The sequence below is a fragment of the Pongo abelii genome, chromosome 4, assembly GCF_028885655.2.
Source record: "Pongo abelii isolate AG06213 chromosome 4, NHGRI_mPonAbe1-v2.0_pri, whole genome shotgun sequence".
NCBI lineage: Eukaryota > Metazoa > Chordata > Mammalia > Primates > Hominidae > Pongo > Pongo abelii.
The window spans coordinates 82,297,546-82,319,709 of NC_071989.2; the positions used below are offsets into that span (position 1 = coordinate 82,297,546).

The 22,164-nt window shown below is 37.1% G+C and overlaps 1 protein-coding gene across 8 annotated transcripts in view; it reads right to left on the bottom strand.

Annotated features, from left to right (window-relative positions):
• Positions 1-22,164, bottom strand: part of FAM169A (family with sequence similarity 169 member A) — an 88,831-nt gene that overhangs the window by 26,821 nt on the left and 39,846 nt on the right. For all 8 annotated transcript variants that reach the window (XM_054555626.2, XM_054555625.2, XM_024247660.3 and 5 more), the window contains 2 exons: positions 8,723-8,902; positions 303-431 (listed from right to left, as the gene is read on the bottom strand). In XM_054555626.2, coding sequence (XP_054411601.2) covers positions 303-431; positions 8,723-8,902 — 309 coding nt within the window. The remainder of the gene's footprint in view (positions 1-302; positions 432-8,722; positions 8,903-22,164) is intronic.

Here is a 22,164-nt window from a genome sequence, read left to right on the forward strand (position 1 = left end):
CCCCTGGTGCCTATTCTATGCCGTTTGAGTAATCTATGTTTATTTCTTACCCACCAATTCCTACTGGGCTGTTCTAGGTCTCCTTGTTACTAAGGACTCAAAAGTTAATACATCACGAAAATTCAAACCTTAGACAAGAGAATCTGTTACTAGAACAATCACATTATAATACACCACTACTCTGGACTCTAAGACACAACCATTATTAGCCTCTCCTTTTTAAACTGGACTTATGGGCCAGCAAGGACAGGCTACCAAAAATAAATAAACTGAACTTATGTTCAAACTGAAGACACTCTTACCTGGAATTTTAAGTGCTTCTCTTTGTAATGCTCTGGTGACTGGTATTCGCTGGTACCAGTGTCCAACACCTTCGACTTCCCAAAGGAGTTCATGGTCTCCTGGATACTTCTCAAAGTATTGCTTGCAAGCTGAAAAACACATTTAGAATTTTCTAGAAATCCCAAATATCCACTGTTTTGAAAAACAGGAGATGAAAAGTAAGCTTCCCAACTCACTTAATGGGGCTAGCATAACCTTGATACCAAAACACCACCAACACAACTCAAGTATACAGTAGTTTCATTTATAAATAAAAATTCTAAATAAAAATCCCAAATAAAATTTTTAACATGATTGAACAATAAAAATCCTTTAAAAATGTGCTTCGCTTTTTTTTTTTTTTTTTTTTGGAGACGGAGTCTTGCTACGTCGCCCAGGCTGGAGTGCAGTGGTGCGATCTCGGCTCACTGCAACCTCCGCCTCCTAGGTTCAAGCAATTCTCCTGCCTCAGTCTCCCGAGTAGCTGGGATTACAGGCACCCACCACCATGCTGGCCAATTTTTGTAAAAAATGTGCTTTGCTTTTAAAGCAAAAAATGATTAAATGTTACGGAGGGACATAGAAAAACTGAATAAAAAGACTGTCAGACTCAATAGTATAAAAATACCAGTTCTCATCAAATTGATCTATAAATTCCATGCAATTCCAAACAAATCCCAACAGAACTTATTTTTTAATGAAACTTAACAATACTTGATCCCAAATTCAAAAATGAAAGAACAAAGGATAAGAAAATATTCAGTATGTACAACTATTATACATCGATTTAAAAGCTCCAAAAAAAAAAAAAAAAAAGAAATAATATTCAGGTCAATTCTGAAGAAGAAAAATAAGGACAGAGACTTGTCCAAGTAGATACCAAGTATTTGAAACAAGTACCAAGTATTTGAAACCAAGCATTTAAAACCATAGTAATTGAAACAACCGAGTACTGACAGAAGGATATATAAACGGACTGGGAGTGGGAGGGAGAAGGAGAAGAAAAATACCAAAAAACAAACAAAAAATCCACAAATAAGTAACAAAGAAACTCCACTAGGAAAGAACCACACATACACTACAATTTGCCAAATGACAGAAAAGGCATTACATTTCAGCAAAGAATGGATAAACTACTAAAATAATGGTGCTGAAATAAAAATCCATATAAAACAGCAATAAAGTCAGATCCTGACCTCACATCAACATAAATTCTAAACAAATTCTAAGACCTAATGTGAAAAACAAAATGTTTAAAAGAAAACATAGGAGAATAGCTCTAGGACATTAGGGTTCAGATGGATTCCTTACAAAAGACACAAAAATCACAGTCCATGATGAAAAATTATGATCTATTAAGATTTAAAACCTAGTATATCAGGACTGTGCAACAGAACTTTCTGTGATGATAGACATGTCCTATTACCAGCACTGTCCAATACAGTAGCCACTAGCCACATGTGACTACTGAGGAACTGAACTTAAACTTATATTTAAATTAGTGACTACTGTATTGAACTGCACCATTCTACATGAAAATGATACCAGGAAGACACAGATTAGGAGATATTTAGAGTAAAACAAATGATTAGTACTCAGAATATATAAAGAATTTCTGAAATTGAATTCAAAAGACAAAGTTATCCCAAAGAAAAACTGACAGAGACTATGAACAGGAATTTCACACCTAATGAAATCTGAGTGGTCAATAAACAAAGATAAAGATGATAAACCTCACTAGCTGCCAAGGAAATATGATTTTCACACCTGCAGGATAATGACAAGCACCAAGAAGAATAAGGGAAATGGAAACACACACTCTGCTGGTGGGATAATAATTTTGCAACAGTAAAGTTGAAGAGACTTTTATGATCCAATTCTACTTCTAGGTATAAACCCTAATTCCTTATACAGATGCTCCCTGACTTACACTGGGGTTATATACTGATAAACCCATCATAAATTGAAAATACCACTAAGTCAAATATGCATTCACTACACCTAACCTACCAAACATCATAGCTTAGCCTCACTTACTTTAAATGTGTTCTGAACACTTACAGTTCAGAACACAGCCTTCAGCCTACAGCCGGGCAAAATCATCTAACACAAAGCCTACTTTATGATAAATTGTTGAATATTTCACATACTTTATTGAATACAGTACTCTGTAGAGTATTGGTTGGTTGCCCTTGTGAATCACCTGGCTGACTGGGAGCTGTGATTGGCAGCCACTGCCCAGCTTCATGAGAGAGTATCATACCACATATCATTAGCAAAGGAAAAGATCAAAATTCAAATGACTGTTTCTACTGAATGAGTATCACTTTTGTACCATCATAAAATCAAAAGCCAAACCATCATAAGTCGAGGGCCATCTGTACATATGCAAAAAACATTTATAACATTCATTACAGGACTACTTTTAAACTAGGATGACCGGACACAACCTAAGTGCCCAACAGTAGGGAAATATATGAATAAACTGTAATATGTATGTAATAAAAATACTGTGTAGTATTTAAAACAAATGAATTATGGCTACCTAAATCAACATTGATAACTCTTTTAAAAATGCTCAGTAAAAATGTGGGCCAGTAAATGAACAAAATGATGCCACGTATAAAAAGTTTAAAAACACACTAAACAAGGCTAGGCACAGTGGCTCACGCCTGTAATCCCAGCATTTTGGGAGTCCAAGGTAGGCAGATCATGAGGTTAGGAGTTCAAGACCAGCCTGACCAACATGGTGAAACCCCATCTCTGTACACCAACGTTCACTGAAGCATTATTCACAATAGCCAAAAGGTAGAAACAACCTAAGTGTCCATCAATAGATGAATGGCAAAACAAAACACTGTATATTCAAACAAAAGAATACTATCCAGCCATAAAAAGGAATGGAATTTTGATACTATATATGCTACAACATGATGGACCTCAAAAACATTATGTTTAGTGAAGTAAGCCAGACACAGAAAAACAAATATTGTATGATTCCATTTAGATGAGGTAGCTAGCATGGGCAAATTCATAGGGACAGAAAGCAGAAAACAGGTTACCTACCAGAAGATGGGGGTAGGGGAAAAGGGGAGTTATTTGTTTAATGGGGAGAAAGTTGATGTTGCGGATGATTGAAAAGCTTTGGATACAGACAGTGGTGATGGGTACAAAACACTGTGCATAAGAGCCACTGAACTGTTCACCTACAAATAAGGTATTATGTATAATTTTTTACAACAAAAATGGTTTAGAAACTAAGAAAGCACACTAAATAATATTTTATAATGTTTACAGACATAAATATGAAACCATAAGTAGGAAAATAAATGCAAACTTCAGGAGTGCAATTATCTCTGGGGAGGAAAGGAGAAAGGAGAGTGGTATTAGGGAAGGGTTCAAAGAGAACATCAATTTTATCTTTTATTACAATCAATAAACATTGTATTTAGTTCTCTCTTAAACTAAAACGAATATGGCAAAATCTTCACATTTGTTCAATCTATACTTGGTACAGAAATTAGGACACTAGTCTATCATTTTTTTCCCTGTATATTTGAAAATATTTCTCATATGTTCTGGGTTTAGTTTCCAAAACTAAAAGGAAGGAAGAAGCTGGAGAAAACCAACACAACAGGCCACAAAACAAAACAAAAAGGCATGGCTAATAAACCAACTGTTGAGATAAAATAGAACACTGATAAATACTTCCAAAAGGAAAGAAAAAAGGAGAAAGAACAAATGGGACAAATAAAGAATAAATAGTAGGATGGGAGATGTAAACTAAATCATTTCAAAACTTACTTGCAAAAAATGCACATGGACTAAAGAAAATGAAAAGGCCATGAGAAAGAATTAACAATACACACATATAACAACTCATATCCAGGATATATAAAGAACTCATAACTCGGCCGGGTGTGGTGGCTCATGCCTGTAATCTCAGCACTTTGGGAGGCCGAGGCAGGCGGATCACAAGGTCAGGAGATCGAGACCATCCTGGCTAACACAGTGAAACCCCATCTCTACTAAAAAAATACAAAAAATTAGCCAGGCGTGGTGGCAGGCGCCTGTAGTCCGAAATACTTGGGAGGCTGAGACAGGAGAATGGCGTGAACGTGGGAGGTGGAGCTTGCAGTGAGCCGAGATTGCGCCACTGCACTTCAGCCTGGGTGACAGAGCGAGACTCTGTCTCAAAAAGAGAAACAGAACTCATAATTCAATAAGAAGGCAAGCAATTCAATACAACATAAGCAAAAGATGTGAACAAACACCTTACTTGTTCCGCCCTTTTTTAGGGTAGATGATTATCCAGTAATTACATAAAGAGATACTCAAAAATCTTTAGTCTGCAGGAAAACATAAATTGAAACCACATAATGGGTGGTTTCCACTTACTACTAGGAATGATTAAAATTAAAGAGACTGACAAAACCAAGTGTTGGTGAGTACACAGAGCAACCACAACTTCCACATACTTATACTAATGGGAATGCAAAATGACATAACTACTTAGAAAATAGTTTTCCAACTTCTCAAAGTTAAACACAATCATAAAACCCAGTAATGACACTCTTAGGTATTCGCTACAAAGAAATGAAAACAAATGTCCATCATACAAAGACATTTTCATGCAGCTTTATTCATAATAGCCAAGAAAGGAAAAAACCCAAATGTCTATCAACAGGCAAATAAATTGTGATATAATCAAAGGGAGGAATACTCAGCAAAATAATAAAAAATTTAAAAAAGAATGAAGTACTGAGACATGCAACATCAATGAGCCTCAAAAATAAGATGCCAGACATAGAAGTATAGATACCATATATTTCCATTTTTCATGAAACTCTAGAAAAATCTAAGTGGTACTAACAGAAAGCGTATCAGTGCTTGCCTGGAGTAAGAGTTTGGAAGGGAAGGAAGCTGGGGGACTGGTGCACAAAGGGAACTTTTGGAAACAAAATTATTATCTATCTAGATTGTGTCTACAGTAGCAAGGGTCCATATGTTTGTCAGAAGTCATCAAAAATGTGCACTTAAAAACCAGTACAGTAGGCTGGGCGTGGTGGCTCACACTTGTAATCCTAGCACTTTGGGAGGCTGAGGCAGGAGGATCACGAGGTCAGGAGATCGAGACCATCCTGGCTAACACAGTGAAACCCTGTCTCTACTAAAAATACAAAAAAATTAGCCGGGCGTGGTGGCGGGCACCTGTAGTCCCAGCTACTTGGGAGGCTGAGGCAGGAGAATGGCGTGAACCCGGGAGGCAGAGCTTTCAGTGAGCCGAGTTTGCGCCACTGCACTCCAGAGCCTGGGCGACAGAGCGAGACTCCGTCTCAAAAAAAAAAAAAAAAAAAAAAGTACATGTTATTATATATAAATTATAACTTAATAGATATTTGCCTTTTTTTTTTTGAAACAGCATCTAGCTCTTTCCCTGAGTCTGGAGTGCAGTGGCTCACTGCAGCCTTGAACTCCTGTACTCAAGTGATCCTCCTGCCTCAGCCTCTCGAGTAACTGGGACTACAGGCGCACACCACTAGGCCTGGCTTTTTTTTTTTTCTTTTTTTTCTTGAGACAGAGTCTCACTCTGTCACCCAGGTTGAAGTGCAGTGGCACAATTTCGGCTCACCACAAATTCTGCCTCCCAGGCTCAAGCAAAATCTGGTGACTCAGCCTTCTGAGTAGCTGGGATTGCAGACATGTGCCACCATGCCCAGTTAGTTTTCGCATTTTTAATGGAGATGGAATTTCGCCATGTTGGCCAGGCTGGTCTTGAACTCCTGGCCTCAAGTGATCTGCTCTCCTTGGCCTCCCAAAATGCTAAGGCTTTATAGGAAGACAGAAATTAGCTGATAATCATCTGTAAATCATTTGGTATCCAATTTATTTATCATTAGAATCACAGAAGAGAGTACGTACTAAGGGATTCTACCTGCAGTGGATGTCTTTGCAACTCTCCTCAAATTCAGTAAAGCAGTAATTAGGGAGTAATGCATTTTAGGACTATCCAAGGGCACACAATGCCCATCCCACTCTCACGTATGGATTTAGAGAGAAAATATGATTCAAGATGGGCATCTAATTCTGGACTTGGTTCCTGTTTTCTGGATTGCTTTTGGTATTAAAGAAGGTGCAGAAGATTTGGAATACAAATATATTTTCAGTGGAAATAAATGTCTACTGTTAGACTGAAATCAACAGTAAATTATACTTTATAAGAGTTTCTAGGTTAATTACTATCCAGCATTAAATCGTACTTCATTGAGTAGTTGTATACCTTTACACAAATGCAAAAACAAACCCACTAATGGTTTTAAATCACCGCCAAGTGATATGTCCATAAAATGGAATACAGCATTGAAAATAAATGGAACTATACGAATCCACATGGATGAATCTCACAAATATAAAGATGAGTAAAGAAAGCAAACTGTAGAATTCATACAGTACGTATTTATAGTTTTTAAATATATAAAGCAACCTGATATATTGTTTGAGAATACACACGTATGTATTACAAGTCTAAGAAATGTATGAGAAAAATGAAGCCAAGTTACAGTACTCATCCTAGGGAAGGAGAGTGAGTCTAATTGGGTAGAAGCACATAGAAGGCTTCGACCATATTGGCAACAAGCCATTTCTCATGGATGGTACATGCTGACATAGTACATGAGTATTTGATATCTTATTTTTATTTCTTTTTATTTTTTTGAGGTAAGCTCTCAATTTGTCACCCAGGCTGAAGTGCAGTGGTGCAATCTCGGCTCACTGCAGCTTCGACCTCCTGGGCCCAAGCAATTCTCCCACTTCAGCCCCTCAAGTAACCAGGACTACAGGCACAACCCACCACATCCAGCTAATTTTTTGTAATTTTTGTAGGGATGGGGTTTTACCATGTTGTCCAGGCTGGTCTTGAATTCCTGAGCTCAAGTGATCCACCCACCTCGGGCTCCTAAAGTGCTAGGATTACAGGCGTAAGCCACTATGCCCAGCCAATGCCTTACTTTTTAAACTATTTTTTTTTTTAATTTAGGTGAGGTCTCACTATGTTGCCCAGACTGGTCTCAAACTCCTGGACTCAAGCAGTTCTCCCATCTCAGCTTTTGGAGTAACTGAGATAACAGGCATATGCCACCATTCCCAGCTTCTTTATTCCTTTTTGTATGTCTGAGATTTATTTTTTGTTAATTTTAAAAGCTACCATAAACAAATAACCCCCGCAAAATGGTCAAAGAATCTGAACAGATTTCTCCAAAGAAGATATACGAATGACCATTAAGCACATGAAAAGATCAAAGCAAAGCAAAACTATGAGATGCCCCTGCACATCCACTAGGATGCCTGTAATAAAATATACAGATAACAAATGTTGGTGAGGATGTGGAGGGCTGTAATAAAATACACAGATAATAACAAATGTTGGTGAGGATGAAGATGTGGAGAAATTGTAACCCTCATATAATATTGCTTATGGGAATGTAAAATGGAGCAATCACTTTAGAACAAGTTGTGACACAGCCATACAATGGAATATTATTCAGTCATAAAAAGAAATGAAGTACTAATTTATGCTACAACATGAATGAACCTTAAAAAAAACATGCTAAGTGAAAGAAGCCAGACACAAAAAGCCACATGCTGTATGATTCCATTTATATGAAAAATGTCCAGAATGAGTAAATCTACAGAGACAGAAAACGGATTAGTGGTTGCTACAGGATGAAGGGGAAATGGACGGTGACTGCGAATTGGTACAGGGTTTCTTTTTGGAGTGATAAGAATGCTCTGGAACTGCTGGCTATGATTGAACAACTATGAATATACTAAAAACCACTAAATTGTACACTTTTAACAGGGCAAATATCATGGTATATGTTGTTTTTTTTGGTTTTGGATTTTTTTTTAGATGGAGTCCTGCTCTGTCACCCAGGCTGGAATGCAGTGACATGATCTTGGCTCACTGCAACCTCCGCCTCCCGGATTCAAGCAGTTCTCCTGCCTCAGCCTCCCGAGTAGCTGGGATCACAGGCACGTGCCACCACACCTGGCTAATTGTTTATTTTTAGTAAAGATGGAGTTTCATCATGTTGGCCAGGCTGGTCTCGAACTCCTGACCTCAGGTGATCCACCCGCCTCAGCCTCCCAAAGTGCTGGGATTACAAGTGTGAGCCACTGTGCCTGGCAATTGTATGGCATATGAATTACATTTAAAGTTTTTTAAGACTGCCAAGCCCCCAGAAAACAAATACATAAGGGCACATTTGCCAAAGTAAGTTCTAGAGAGCCTAAGGTTCCAAATTTATGTGATACTGATATATACACATTTACCGTATTCTGAAGAAACAAGTCGGAAGTGACATAAAGACAAGTTTATTATTTTTTAACTTAGTCCATTTACCTGTGTACATGAGAGAAGACAGTGGATACCGCAAGCCAAGTGCATCTTCTGTAAAGGAATCAACAAAGTCCTCCAGCATGTGAAGCCCAAAATCTTTACCTCTGTATTTCTTTCTTAGAAACATTGTATCAAGAACTGGCAATTGGTAACTTTGGGTAAGAAAAGAGGCACATATGCTTCCTGCAGTAACAAGAACAGAAACCCAATAATTTCTCACATTAAAAAATATATATACATTTAGTGACATGAGTTAACAGTCTTTCTAAAAAAAGTTTTTTTCCCATACCAAAAAATGTTAAATATATAAATGTTATAATATAAAGTGTTTTTCAGCTACTATTAGACATTATAATGTATAATGTGATAATGAAAGGAGCTATGTATTTTATGTTTGCTAGTCGTATCATCAAATATAGGACAAATAGCTCAGTACCATATTCTAAAATATATACTTCACTATATGTATTATATATACACCATCACTGTCTATAGACTTATGCAACTTTAAAACTCATCAACTATTAAAATTTCAAATTTGAAGAGTATTTGAAGACTATCATTCCAACCTTAGTACCTGAATATCCTTTTTCTTTCTTTGAGGATGTCTCTGATCTGTATTTTTTTAAACATTCATATTTTCCCTCTACATTTTTCCTAATGAGCACCATTTCATTTTTATCTACTTGATGATAGTAAAGAAGTGAATTAGTTCTCCAAATTTTTAAGGACTATAAATTGGGGCGAATTGGAAACATGTCTTAGACACAGATATAATTTCCTGTAGATACAATGCTAAATACATTTTGTATGTTTAAAGTTAAACAGGAGAAAAAAATTGTAGTGCCTATATATCTCTCTCCTTATTATACAGCTATGCTGATTTGTCTTTTAGGAACCCTGCTCTATATCTGGGTTTTGACCATTCCAATAGATGTATTAAGTCCTTTAATATATCAAGGTAGTTTACAAGTTGAGGGAACGCAGTGGTGTGTCATACTTCCTGTTAATTTTAGAATTCATAGTTATCAGTCATTATTCTATAATTTTTGCCTCAAATAAAATAATCTATTATTCTCAGATTATTCATATGATTTTGGATAACTCCAATAATGTAGTTCAAACAAGAAACAAAATGTCAAACATCTCACAAATTGTCTTACCAATCATATCATTTAATGAGTTGATCAATAGAACAACTTTTTTCAGTTCAACCAAGTAATATGAACTATTTATGACTGAATTGGATTACTTACATAACTTTCTGGAACAATCTCCAAGACTACCAACTAATTTAAATTTAGAATAGGTAATGCATATGGTAATATACTTAGATATTTTTATTTTTTTTCTTTTTTCTTTTTTTTTTTTTTTGAGATGGAATTTCACTCTTGTTGCCCAGGCTGGAGGGCAATGGCGCGATTTCGGCTCACTGCAACCTCCACCTCCTGAGTTCAAGCAATTCTCCTGCCTCAGCCTCCCAAGTAGCTGGGATTACAGGCACCCGCCACCACACCTGGCTAATTTTTGTATTTTTAGTAGAGACAGGGGTTTCACCACGTTGACTAGGCTGGTCTTGAACTCCTGACCTCAGGTGATCTGCCCCACCTCAGCCTCCCAAAGTGCTAGCGTGAGCCACTGCACCCAGCCAATATACTTAGATCTTAATTGCTGACATTTAGTTAGGCTATTTCTAAGGGTCTAGATTTCTTGTACAAATCTAACAAGTAATCTTGTCAGAGGCGTTTGAACTAGCACAACTCCATCTTAAATAGGAACTGGGTAAAATGAGGCTGAGACCTACTGGGTTGCATTCCCAGACAGTTAAGGCATTCTAAGTCACAGGATGAGACAGGAGGTTGGCACAAGATGCAGGTCATAAACACCCTACTGATAAAACAGGTTGCAGTAAAGAAGCCGGGTAAAATCCACCAAAACCAAGATGGCAATGAGAGTGACCTCTGGTGGTCCTCACTGCTACACTCCCATTAGCACCATGACAGTTTACAAATGCCATGGCAACATCAGGAAGTTACCCAATATGGTCTGAAAAGGGGAGGCATGAATAATCCACCCCTTGTTTAGCATATCATCAAGAAATAATCATAAAAATGGGCAACCAGCAGCCCTTGGGGCTGCTCTGTCTGTGAAGTAGCCATTCTTTTATTCCTTTACTTTCCTAATAAACTTGCTTTCACTTTATAGACTCGCCCTGAATTCTTTCTTGTGCAAAACCCAAAAACCCTCTCTTGGACCCCTTTCCGGTAACAGTCTCATCAACAAGCTAACGCAACCATTATGTTTTTAATGCCTTGAAATTGAAGGGTTTTCGTAGTAACAACAGCAGTGATCATGAAATTAACACACATTACTTTATAAGCAGTGGTAGTCAAGTTTGAAGTACAAAGCAAAAATGAATGAGAAGAGAAAGCACTGTCTAGTTCTAGTTCTCAATACAAAGTCTGAGGAGCTATGGTTGTTCATTGCTCTGCGTGCTTCAGGCTCCTTACAAAAGAATACTACTTAAATGCAGAAAGTTTCTCATAAATTGATTTTTTTTTCTATTTTCACAGAAACATTCCTTCTAGTAGAGAAAAGGGAAATTCCAGCATCTCAGACTAGTGTTAAAATGGCCAGTTTATGGAACAAGCAGTGTGTTCACAACATTTAAATTTCTTCTACTATTTACTTGCCATGTACATGTTCCTTTCAGAAAATCAGAAAATCATGCTGGTTCTCTTCCTTCACCTACACTTTACATATTAATACTTCTGCTCTCCAGGGTCTGACTCATACAAATGTAATCAAATAAAGAGCAGAAAAACTTTCCATATTATCAGGGACTTTTAAGATCCACCAAAAGCTGTGGATTTACCTAGTAAAGCAAAAACTATAACCTGCTGTCTTAGGTAAAGTTTTCATTAAATTCACTAGCTCAGATTACATTTAATTTAGCATTGCACACGTTAGATTGTTTATATTCCTCAAAATTCCACATTTAGCCTTCTCTTTTCTATGTGCTCTGAGTATTGTTATTCACCCCCCAAGACTTCTGCCATTTATCCAAATGCTGATGACTACTAATGTCTATCTTTAACCTCTGTAAAGCATGAGACTTCAAAATCAAGAATGAAAGAGCTCATTTGAATGTAAATAAAACAAAAGCTACTTGATTATCTCAATAGCTGGAGAAAAAGCATTTGACAAAACCCAACCTTTCATGATAAAAATACTCAACTTCCTCAACCTAATACAGGGCATCTACAAAAAAGCCACAATTAACATGATAATGGTGAACCACTGGATATTTCCTCCTAAGATCAGGAAAAAGACAAGGATATTTACTCTCACCACTGGCATTCGACATTGTACTAGACGATCTGGCTAGAATAATTAGGCAAGAAAAAGAAAGAAAAGGCATTCAAGATCAGGAAGCTAAATGCAAAACAGCCTCTATTTGCAGGTAACATAATTAGGCAAGAAAAAGAAAGAAAAGGCATTCAAGATCAGGAAGCTAAATGCAAAACAGTCTCTATTTGCAGGTAACATGATCTTACATATAGAAAATCCTAAGGAATCCACTTAAAAAACAAAACTATTAAATCTAATAAGTTCAGCAAGGTTGCAGGATACAAGATCAATATATAAAAATCATTTGTATTTCCATACATTAGCAATGAACAATCCAAAAAATGGAATTAAGAAAACAATTCATTCATAATAGCATAAAAAAAATAAATTTAACAAAAGACATACAAAACTTGTACAATAGAGATTACAAACATTGTTAAAAGAAATTAGAGAACACCTAAAATAAATGGAAAGACATCTCATGTTCATGGATCTAAAAACTTAATATGCTAAGATGTCAGTATTTCCCAATACAACCTACAGACTCAAAATCCTAGCGAATTGTTTTGCAAAAATTGTCAAGTTCATCCCAAACACATAGGAAAATAAGGAGCCCAAATAGCCAAAATAATCTTGACAAAGAACTTGTCAAGACTGATTCACGCTTCCAAATTTCAACTTACTACAAAGTTAGAGTAATCAGGACAGTATGTTACTGGCATGGGAACACATACACAGATCAAAGAAATAGAACTGAGGGTCCAGAAATAAACTCTCGTATTTATGATCAATTGATTTTCAACAGGGTGCCAAGACAATTCTATGGGGGAAAATTATATATTTAACGAATGATGCTAGTACAACTAGATATCCAAATGCAAAATAATGATGTCAGGCACCTTCCTTGAACCATATACAAATTTTAACTACAAATGGATTCTAAACCTAAATATAAGATCTGAAACTACTCAAATTCTTAGAAGAAAACATAGGTGCAAGCCTTTGTCACCTTGGGTTAGGCAGAGCCTTCTTAGATATAACACCAAAAGTACAAGTGACAGAAGAAAAGGTAGATAAATCAGACCTCATCAAAATTAAGAACTTCTGGGCTTCAAAGAACACCATCAAGAAAGTAAGACAACTCACAAAATGGGAGAAAACATTTCCAAAGTATATATCTGACAAGGGTCTTGTATCTAACACATATGAAGAAGGGCTCTTACAACTCAAAAAGAAAAAGACAACCCAGGCTGAAACTAGATTAGTGGTTTCAAGGGACTGTGGGGTAAAGGAAATGGGAAGTGATTGCCAATTAGTACAGGGATTCTTTCTGAGGTGATGAAAATGTTCAGGAATTAGATAGTGGTGATAGCTGTATAAATATATGAATATACTAAAAGTTACTGACTTCTACACTGCAAAAAAGTTAATTCTATGGTCTATGAATTGTAACTGGATGAATCTCAAAATGTGCTGAAAGAACCCAGACCCTGCCCCCCAACCCAACTGCCAAAAAGAGTATATACTGTATGTCCTTATTTATATAAATCCTAGAAAAAGCAAACTCATCTACACTAACAGGCAGCAAAGTGTTTCCTCAGGAACAAACGGGAGGGAGGAACAGATTACGAAAGGGCAAAGACAAGATTACAGATATGTTTATTATCTTGATTGTGGTGACGGTTTCACAGCTATATATATATGTCAAAGCACAATTTTAAACTTTAAATATGGGCAGGTTTTCATATGTCAGTTATACCACAATAAGGCTGGGAAAAATGTTTTTAAAACAACCCAATTAAAAATGGCAAACGATGGCTAGGCGCGGAGGCTCACGCCTGTAATCTCAACACTTTGGGAGGCCAAGGTGGGTGGATCACCTGTGGTCAGGAGTTCAAGACCAGCCTGGCCAACATGGCAAAACCCATCTCCACCAAAAATACAACAATTAGCTGGGCGTGGTGGCGCGCACCTATAACCCCAGCTACTCAAGAGGCTGAGGCAGGAGAATCACTTGAACCCAGGAGGCAGAGGTTGCAGTGAGCTGACATTGCGCCACTGCACTCCAGCCTGGGTGACAGAGCAAGACTCATCTCAAAGAAAAAAAAAAAAAGGCAAATTATTTGAAATATTTCTGTTCAAAGAAGATACACAAATGGCCAATAAGCACGCGAAAAGATGCTCAACATTCTTAGCCACTAGGAAAATGCAAATCAAAATTACAATGGCACGGCTACTTCACATCTGCTGGGTGAACTATAATCAACACGACAAATAGCAAGAGTTGGCTAAGATGTGGAGAAACTGCAAACCTCACACATTGCTGGTGGGAATGTAACATGGTACAATCTCTATGGAAGACAGTTTGGCAGTTTCTCAAAAGGCGAAACAGAGTTACCATATGACCCGGCAATTCCACAACTACATACACACTCTAGGAGACTTGAAGACATGTCCAAACAACAACTTGTCTACAACTGTTCATATCAGCATTATTCAAAATAGCAACAATGACAAAAAAGAGAAACAACCCCAAACTGTTATTCATCAACTGATAACAGAACTGGTATATCTATACAAGGTAATACTATTTGGTCATAAAAAGGAATGAAGTGCTGATACATGCTACAATATGAATAAAACTTAAAAATGTTATGCTAAACAAAAGACGCCAGACACAAAAAGTCACATATTATTTATATAAAATAGATTAGTGGTTGTTGAGGGCGGGGGCATAGGAGTGAGGAGGAAATGGGGAGAGACTGCTAATGAATAGAGTTTCTTTAGCGGAGGGATGAAAATTATCTAAAATTAGCTGTGGTAACAGTTTCATAATTCTGTAAATGTATTTTTAAAAACTAAATTGTATCCTTTTTTTTTTTTTTTTTTTTTTTTTTTTTTTGAGGCAGAGTCTCATTCTGTTACCCAGGCTGGAGTGCAGTGGGCTGTCTTGGCTCAATGCAACCTCCGCCTCCTGGGTTCAAGCAATTCTCATGCCTCAGCCTCCCTAGTAGCTGGGATTACAGGTGTGCAGCACCACACACAGCTAATTTTTTTGTATTTTTAGTAGAGATGGGGTTTCACTGTGTTGGCCAGGCTGGCCTCAAACTCCTGACCTCAGGTGATCCACCCACCTCAGCCTCCCAAAGTGCTGGGATTACAGGCATTTGCCACCGCACCCAGCCTGAATTGTATACTTTAAATGGGTGAATTGTACGGTATATGAATATCTCAGTTGTTAAAAATGTAAAAACAAAATATCAACTTACAAGTGACTCCAATAAACCATTTATAATCAGATTTTGCAGACAGCCCCAAAACTTACTCCACCTAGTTTACCAATTTTTTAGTAAACCTCGCCCCCATTCACCCACTCTAGGAACTCATGTTTGACTCTTCCTTCACAGCCCACATACAATCCATCAGAAATCCTGCAGGAATAACTTCATAACTAATCTCAAACATGATCACTTCTTACCACCTCTACCCCACCTCCCTTGTCTAAACTACTGTCACCTCTCACCAGGGCTTCTACAACAGCCTCTTAGCTAGCTGAACTCAACTCTGCCATCTCTGCAGCACCCAGAACCCCTGCACCGAGTTTCCCACAGAGCAGCCAGAGGTGCCTTTTTAAAAGACAAACCAGATGTTACTTCTATACCCAAAACCCTTCAATAGTTTCCCATCACCTCCAGAAAAAAATTCAAATTCTTTCTTTGGCCTAAAAAACCTTTCAGGATACAGTCCCTGCCTCTCTCCTAACCCATATCAATCACTATACTCTGGCCACACTGCTCTTACTATTATCCCAGACTTGTTATCCCACTGCTCTTACAAGTATCCCAAACTTGTTTCTGCCTCAGGGCTTCTGCATTTTCAGCTCTTTGCCTGAAAATTTCTTCTCCTGATCTCATTATTCCATCACTTCATTCAGACAGACTTCCCCTAACTATTCCATTTAAAATAGTACCTGTTGTCCCACACGTTCTATTCTTTTAATTTACTTTGGTTGTCTTCACAGCATCTGACAGCATACCATCTACTTGTCCATTCATTGCTATGTCTCCTTCTAAAACCTAAGTTCTAAGAGGACAGAGCTTACAAAATATCTATGACTATCTCTCAATTTCTTCCTCTTGCTCTTTCTCACACTTCCCCCGCCTCTCTTTCCCTATCTATATGCCACTTAAGATCAACTTTTTAATAAATGAATAAATTTCTGCGACACCATTCAGGGTCTATGTATTGAATTCAAGAAGAGATATTCTGCCACAACTGAGTAGCTGCTGCTTCTCACAAAATTACCATTCATTCTTTGTCCACCCAGGAATATGCCTTCTCTCCCCTTAAAACTTAACACCTCAAGAAGCCATCAGTGTGTGACTGTCTCCATTGAAGACATACATAAAGTGAATTTCAGATTCAGATTATCAGATTCAGATTATTCAGAAATTCAGATTATCCTCAGATGAGCGACCCTGTCATATACCACTAGGTAGGTATTCTCATTACAGTCTTCATGCTCTATAAATTAGTTAAGGCAATGCTAGCTGCCGTAACAAACCAAACCTGGAATGTTTAACATAATAAAAGTTCCTTTTTTGCTCAAATTAACAGTTACACGTTCCTGGGAAGTGGATGGTTTCCTCCTCACAATCATGCAGGAACTGTTTCAGTTACCTACTGCTGCCTAAAAACCAGCCCAAAACATATTGGCTTAGAACTAAAATTTACTTCCTATTTATCACAACTCTCATATGGCATCAGCTAGGGCACTGGGATGGCAGAAGATCCAACAGCCTCACTCCTACAGTGGGACAGTCTGTACTGGCTGCAGGTGGAAGAACAGCTGGGCTTGTCAGCTAGAGCCTCAGTTCTCTTCAATGGAGCTGCTGGGGTCTCTTTATCTCAGAGTAGTCTCCAGGTCGTTCTATTTCTTACATGGTGACTAGCTTCTAAGAGTGCCAAAGTGGAACCTGCCAGCCTTCTTAAGGCTGAGCACAGTGTTATGCATTCTCCTGGTTAAAGCAAGTTATAGGGCCAGCCCAGATTCAAACAGGCTACACAAGGATGTAAATACTGGGAGTGTGGTCCACTAGGGCCACCAAGTTCCTTTTATCCTGTGGCTTCCTCATCCCTTACATCTTCAAAGTCCTCTGTATAGATGAGGAAAAGGAATGCATCTTAACCACCTTAACGCAAAGTCACATGCATCGTCTTTTTCATTATTTTGTACAGAACTAGTCACACAGCCCCATGTAGTTGTAACAGTGACTGGAAAATAGAATCCCTGACTGGGCAGCTCTGGCCAATGACTAGAATATAGAAAATGAACCACAAATATTCTATGGACAGCTAGCAGCCTCAGCTAACTTTCCTCTTATCTCTCAGCAGATCGACATTTCCTTGTTAACTCTCAGGTCATCAGTGGTCACATCTCAGGAGAGACTACCTTTTGCCAGGATACTACCTCCAGTAATGTTTGGTTACTTCAGGCTGTTTTCAGTGTCATTTCCTCATACCAATATTCACAAATACACTCACTTTATACAACAGTTTTGACTGATCTCATCCACGCTGTAAAATTACTTTAAGTATTCTGGGGCCCACATAAATATCCATACCTCTTCCATGTGCTCCAACTTACATTTCTAACTATGTTATGTCTACTTATATATGCCTTAGGGACACATATGCTCATGTCAAAATTGAACTAAAGTATTATCAAACTACTACTCTTCTATTCCCAATCTTAATTAACAGCCTCCCACCAATACCTAAGCACCCAAGCCAACGCCATTCAGATTCATCACTAGTTCCTCCACTCCCTCCCTACACACTATGGAGTTATCACACTCTGTCCACCTGAAACTCTCCCTCAGATGTTCCCTTCTCCACTCCCACTGGTGCTTTCCTAGTTCTGGTCCTTCATTCACCTCAACTACTAAAACAGCTCTTTTAATTGACTTCCCTGACTTTAAAATACAATTTTCCAAGTGCTCCAAATAATATGTCCCTAAAATATTTAATCATGTTACTTCTACATAAAATTATTTGATAGCTTTCTGGCGAATAAAATGCCACATTTCTTAGTAGGACATTTAAGATCCTTTGCAATGGGACCTCCATCTTCACTTCTCCTACTTGTTAGTCCCACCACCTTATTCAGGATGTAGTTCCAAATATGCCCTAAACTTTCATGACTCTATGCCTTCTGCATATATTTATATTCCATTCATGTTTACCAAGAATGTTCTTTCCCTTCCCCCTTCTCTTACTGACAACCTACTTACCCTTCAAAGCTACTTTTAAATATCACTTTCCCAGTCACATCTTCCTCCAGGCAAAATTAACTACTCACTTTCAAAGACTGCTATTGTTGATACCTCAAATATATTACTTACGAAACTGAATTATGATTATGTAATAATATAGCTTATCAACTATGATGTTGTGGGTTTTACTGTCTCATCCACTAGATTTCTGGTGCTTTGAGAGCTGAACCCATGACAAATCATCTTTGTGTTTCCACTAAAGTCAACTCTATCTCTCGAATAAACAGAACCCTTATTGGCAAGCATGTGGTTTTTCAGATAGCTAGAACTTCACCTAAACAAAGCAGCCATCTCGTTTCCCAATGATACATTTCAGGTAGCCACAGAGTAGTACAGGACTCTCACATGCCTTTGCACATTTCCCAAAGACAAGAATCACACCTAGACAGACTCAAGTCCTTAAAATATAATCCCACTCTACCAACAAAAAATTCAGCTGGGTTTCACTTTTAGCTATACTATCAATCCTTATAATTTTACATCACAATGTTTGTTATTCCTTAAAATAACCTTAAAAGGCCCAGAAATCTGAATTTTAGTGAACAGGAAGTGAGTAATCTGTCCAAAAAGGTAGAGAAGATCATGGATATAGCCCCTAGTAAAAGGTCTGGAAGCCACAAGCAAAGCTGACTAGTAAATGTGGACAAGAAAAAATGCTTCCATTACAAATCATCTCAAATGAAGATTACAAAAACCAGAAATACACTTCCTGGTATTGGTCATAAATCCCTTCAGTAGTGAGCTAAACTGACTTATAGTAGTTGTTGACGAGATTGTTCTTCCCCAAAATATTAAGTCTTCAAATTGGATCAAGGCAATTGACAGTTGAAGCCAAATAACAATGAGTACTTCAAAAATAGCGGCTAATGATAGTGACCTCAATTGTGTTTTTTCTCTGAGCTTACCTACACTAAAATATGGTATGCTATTTACACAAATTTGCATCTTTATATACTTCTTGATATAGGCCAAAAGTCACAAAACTTCCACTGAATTAACCAGTGATTTGTTTTGTATTTAGTAACTGTATGAGACTTTTTCATTAATTTTCTAGTTAGCATAGCCCTTTAACAGATAGTCCTGATCATTCCAGGCTGAGAAGGATTTATAAAGTTCAGCTAGTTCTGTGGTAGATAGTGACTACACTTTGGACATGGCCTCATTTTTTTAAATGTATACTTCTCGTTTTTAATCAAAGTTATCCATAACATTGTTTAGAATACAATAGTCATATAAGACTTAAGAAAAAAAAAAAGCAGCTCTGTGACCACTTTCCTGATACACACACACACACACACACAAACACACTTTCTACACCCCAAAAGCAACCATTTTGAAGTCATTTAGCTGATATTTTTGGTATTTACTTCTACTTCTCTAAGTAACTTACTATACTTCTTGATTTCTATTTCTTGATTTTTCCATTTTAGGCATAGATAGCTAGAACTTGGAAGGTGAGAATTTAGCTCTTAGATACATTCACACACTCCAATCTCAACTCCCACATAAACACACTTCCCATACAAAAAACCCCAACACCCCTAAATAGTAATTTGTAATTTGTTAGATCAATTTTCAGTATTTACATTATGACTATATAAATGCTTTTGACAACTGAGCCATATAGTATACCATGAGTTTATTTTTATCTTTATTCTTGCACTTTTTGATTTCCCTTAATAATATTTATTACTATCTCTCTTATCCTCCAAAGTCTCCAGTAACTATGTAAATCTTATCCCAATAAGTTCAAATACATCAGGTATTCCATGAACTCTATCTTCTTAAATCAACGTCCCAGAGCTTTGTGATCTGCTCCAATCTAGATCAGTCAATCTTTAGAAAAAGAAATGTCCAAAAGATCATTCTGCAATGATGGAAAAGTTCTGTATCTACTCTATCCAATGCAGTAGCCACTAGTCACGTGTAGCCATTGAGCTCTTAAAATGTGGCTAGCATGACTGAGAAACCGAATTTTAAAATTTAACTTCAACAGCCACAGTTTTAACAAAGGGCAGCTCCACAACTGACATAGCTGTGATGTTGGATCTCCTTTCTTTTCTGAGTTTCCTGATCCCATCTTTCCTTCTTGATTTTCTTTATCTTAGGAGAGCACAAACTCTACTCACTTCGGGAAAAGAGGTATATAAAAGGTAAATTGTTTAAAGACTGACAATCTAGAAATTTCCTTCTTTCACTCTCACTCTTGATTAATTTGACGGGGCACAGAATACATTGGAAATCACTTTACCCTTGGTATCTTAAAGGCATTATTCCACTTCTAGTATTCACGTTGCTGTTGAGAACTCTAGTAACGTTTTGATTCTTGATCTTTTGTCTAAATCATTCTCTCACTTTATGGAGGCTTTCAAAATCTTTTCTCTATTCCAGATGCTCTGAAATTTCACAATAATCTTGGTATGAGTGTATTTTAATTCACTGTGATGGATGGTCAATAGGCCCTTTTAATCTGGAAATGTGTGTTCTACAGTTTTGAGAAATGTTCGTGAATTATTTTATTGGTGATTTTTTCTCCTCCAACTTGTTCTCTCCTCCTGAAACATGTATTATTTAAAAAATCCCTCTAATTTTATCATCTCTTCCTATTACCATCATTTAGGTTTGTTTTTTGTTGTTTCTGCACTCCTTTCTGATCAACCTCCTCAACTCTATCTTCCTTGTATTGGATTTTTTTTTTCATTTCTAAGAGCTCTATGAACATTCTTGTTCTTATTTCATGAATGCAATGACTAACTTCTCCAAAAATTTTAAGGGCCACATTTTTTGCATTGTCTTCTCCTCCAAATCTCTTTTATTCTCTTTTGCTTTAATTGCCATTTTTCACATCAGTGGCCTTCCTTACCTATGACTATCTGTTCATAATTAAGAATGAGATATTAAAAAGCTAATTAGAAGCTCTGTATGTATGGTGGGGCTTGATGGCAACGGACCTCACAGCAGGATGATATTGCTGGAGCCTTTCCTAGGGGAACCATTTATATTGGTATTTTTAGTTTCTTTTTTCTTTTGGCCTAGTCAAACTCCTCAAAGGAGACATTTTTGCTCATGTAGCCGTTAAAACAATTTTGAAATACCATATATTCACACATCCTTGTGATATCTAAAAATTTTCATCTAAGTGTCAACCAATAATTACAGAAGATGTGATTTCTGACATATTGTTGACTTTTAAAAAACTATTTTAAAAACAATTGTAGACTTATAGAAAAGTTGCAAAAACATTACAAAGAGCTCCCATATACCCTTCACCCTAAGGTTAACATCCTACATAGCCAAAATACTATTATTGAAACCAGGAAATTAACATTGCTATAATACTGTTAGCTAAACTACAGACTTTATTCAAATTTCACACATTATTCCACTAATGTTCTTTTCTGTTTCAGAATCCAATCCAGAATTCCTTCCTGCATTTAGTTTAATATATCCCTAAACTCTGGTCTTTGATAATTCCTCCATCTCCCCTTGTCACTCATAACCTTGACACTATGGGAGATTATTAGTTACTTTATAGAATAACTCTCCTAATTTGGCTTTGTCTAATGTTTTCTCATGAATGAACTGAGATCATAAATTTTGGGCAAAAATGCTGCAGAATGACATTGTGTCCTTCTCAGTACATCATATATCATGGGGTACATGATGTTGATATGTCTTATCACTAGTGATGTTAACCATAATCTATTGGTTAACATGGTACCTACCAGGTTTCTCTGTGTAAATTTACCATTTTTCCCT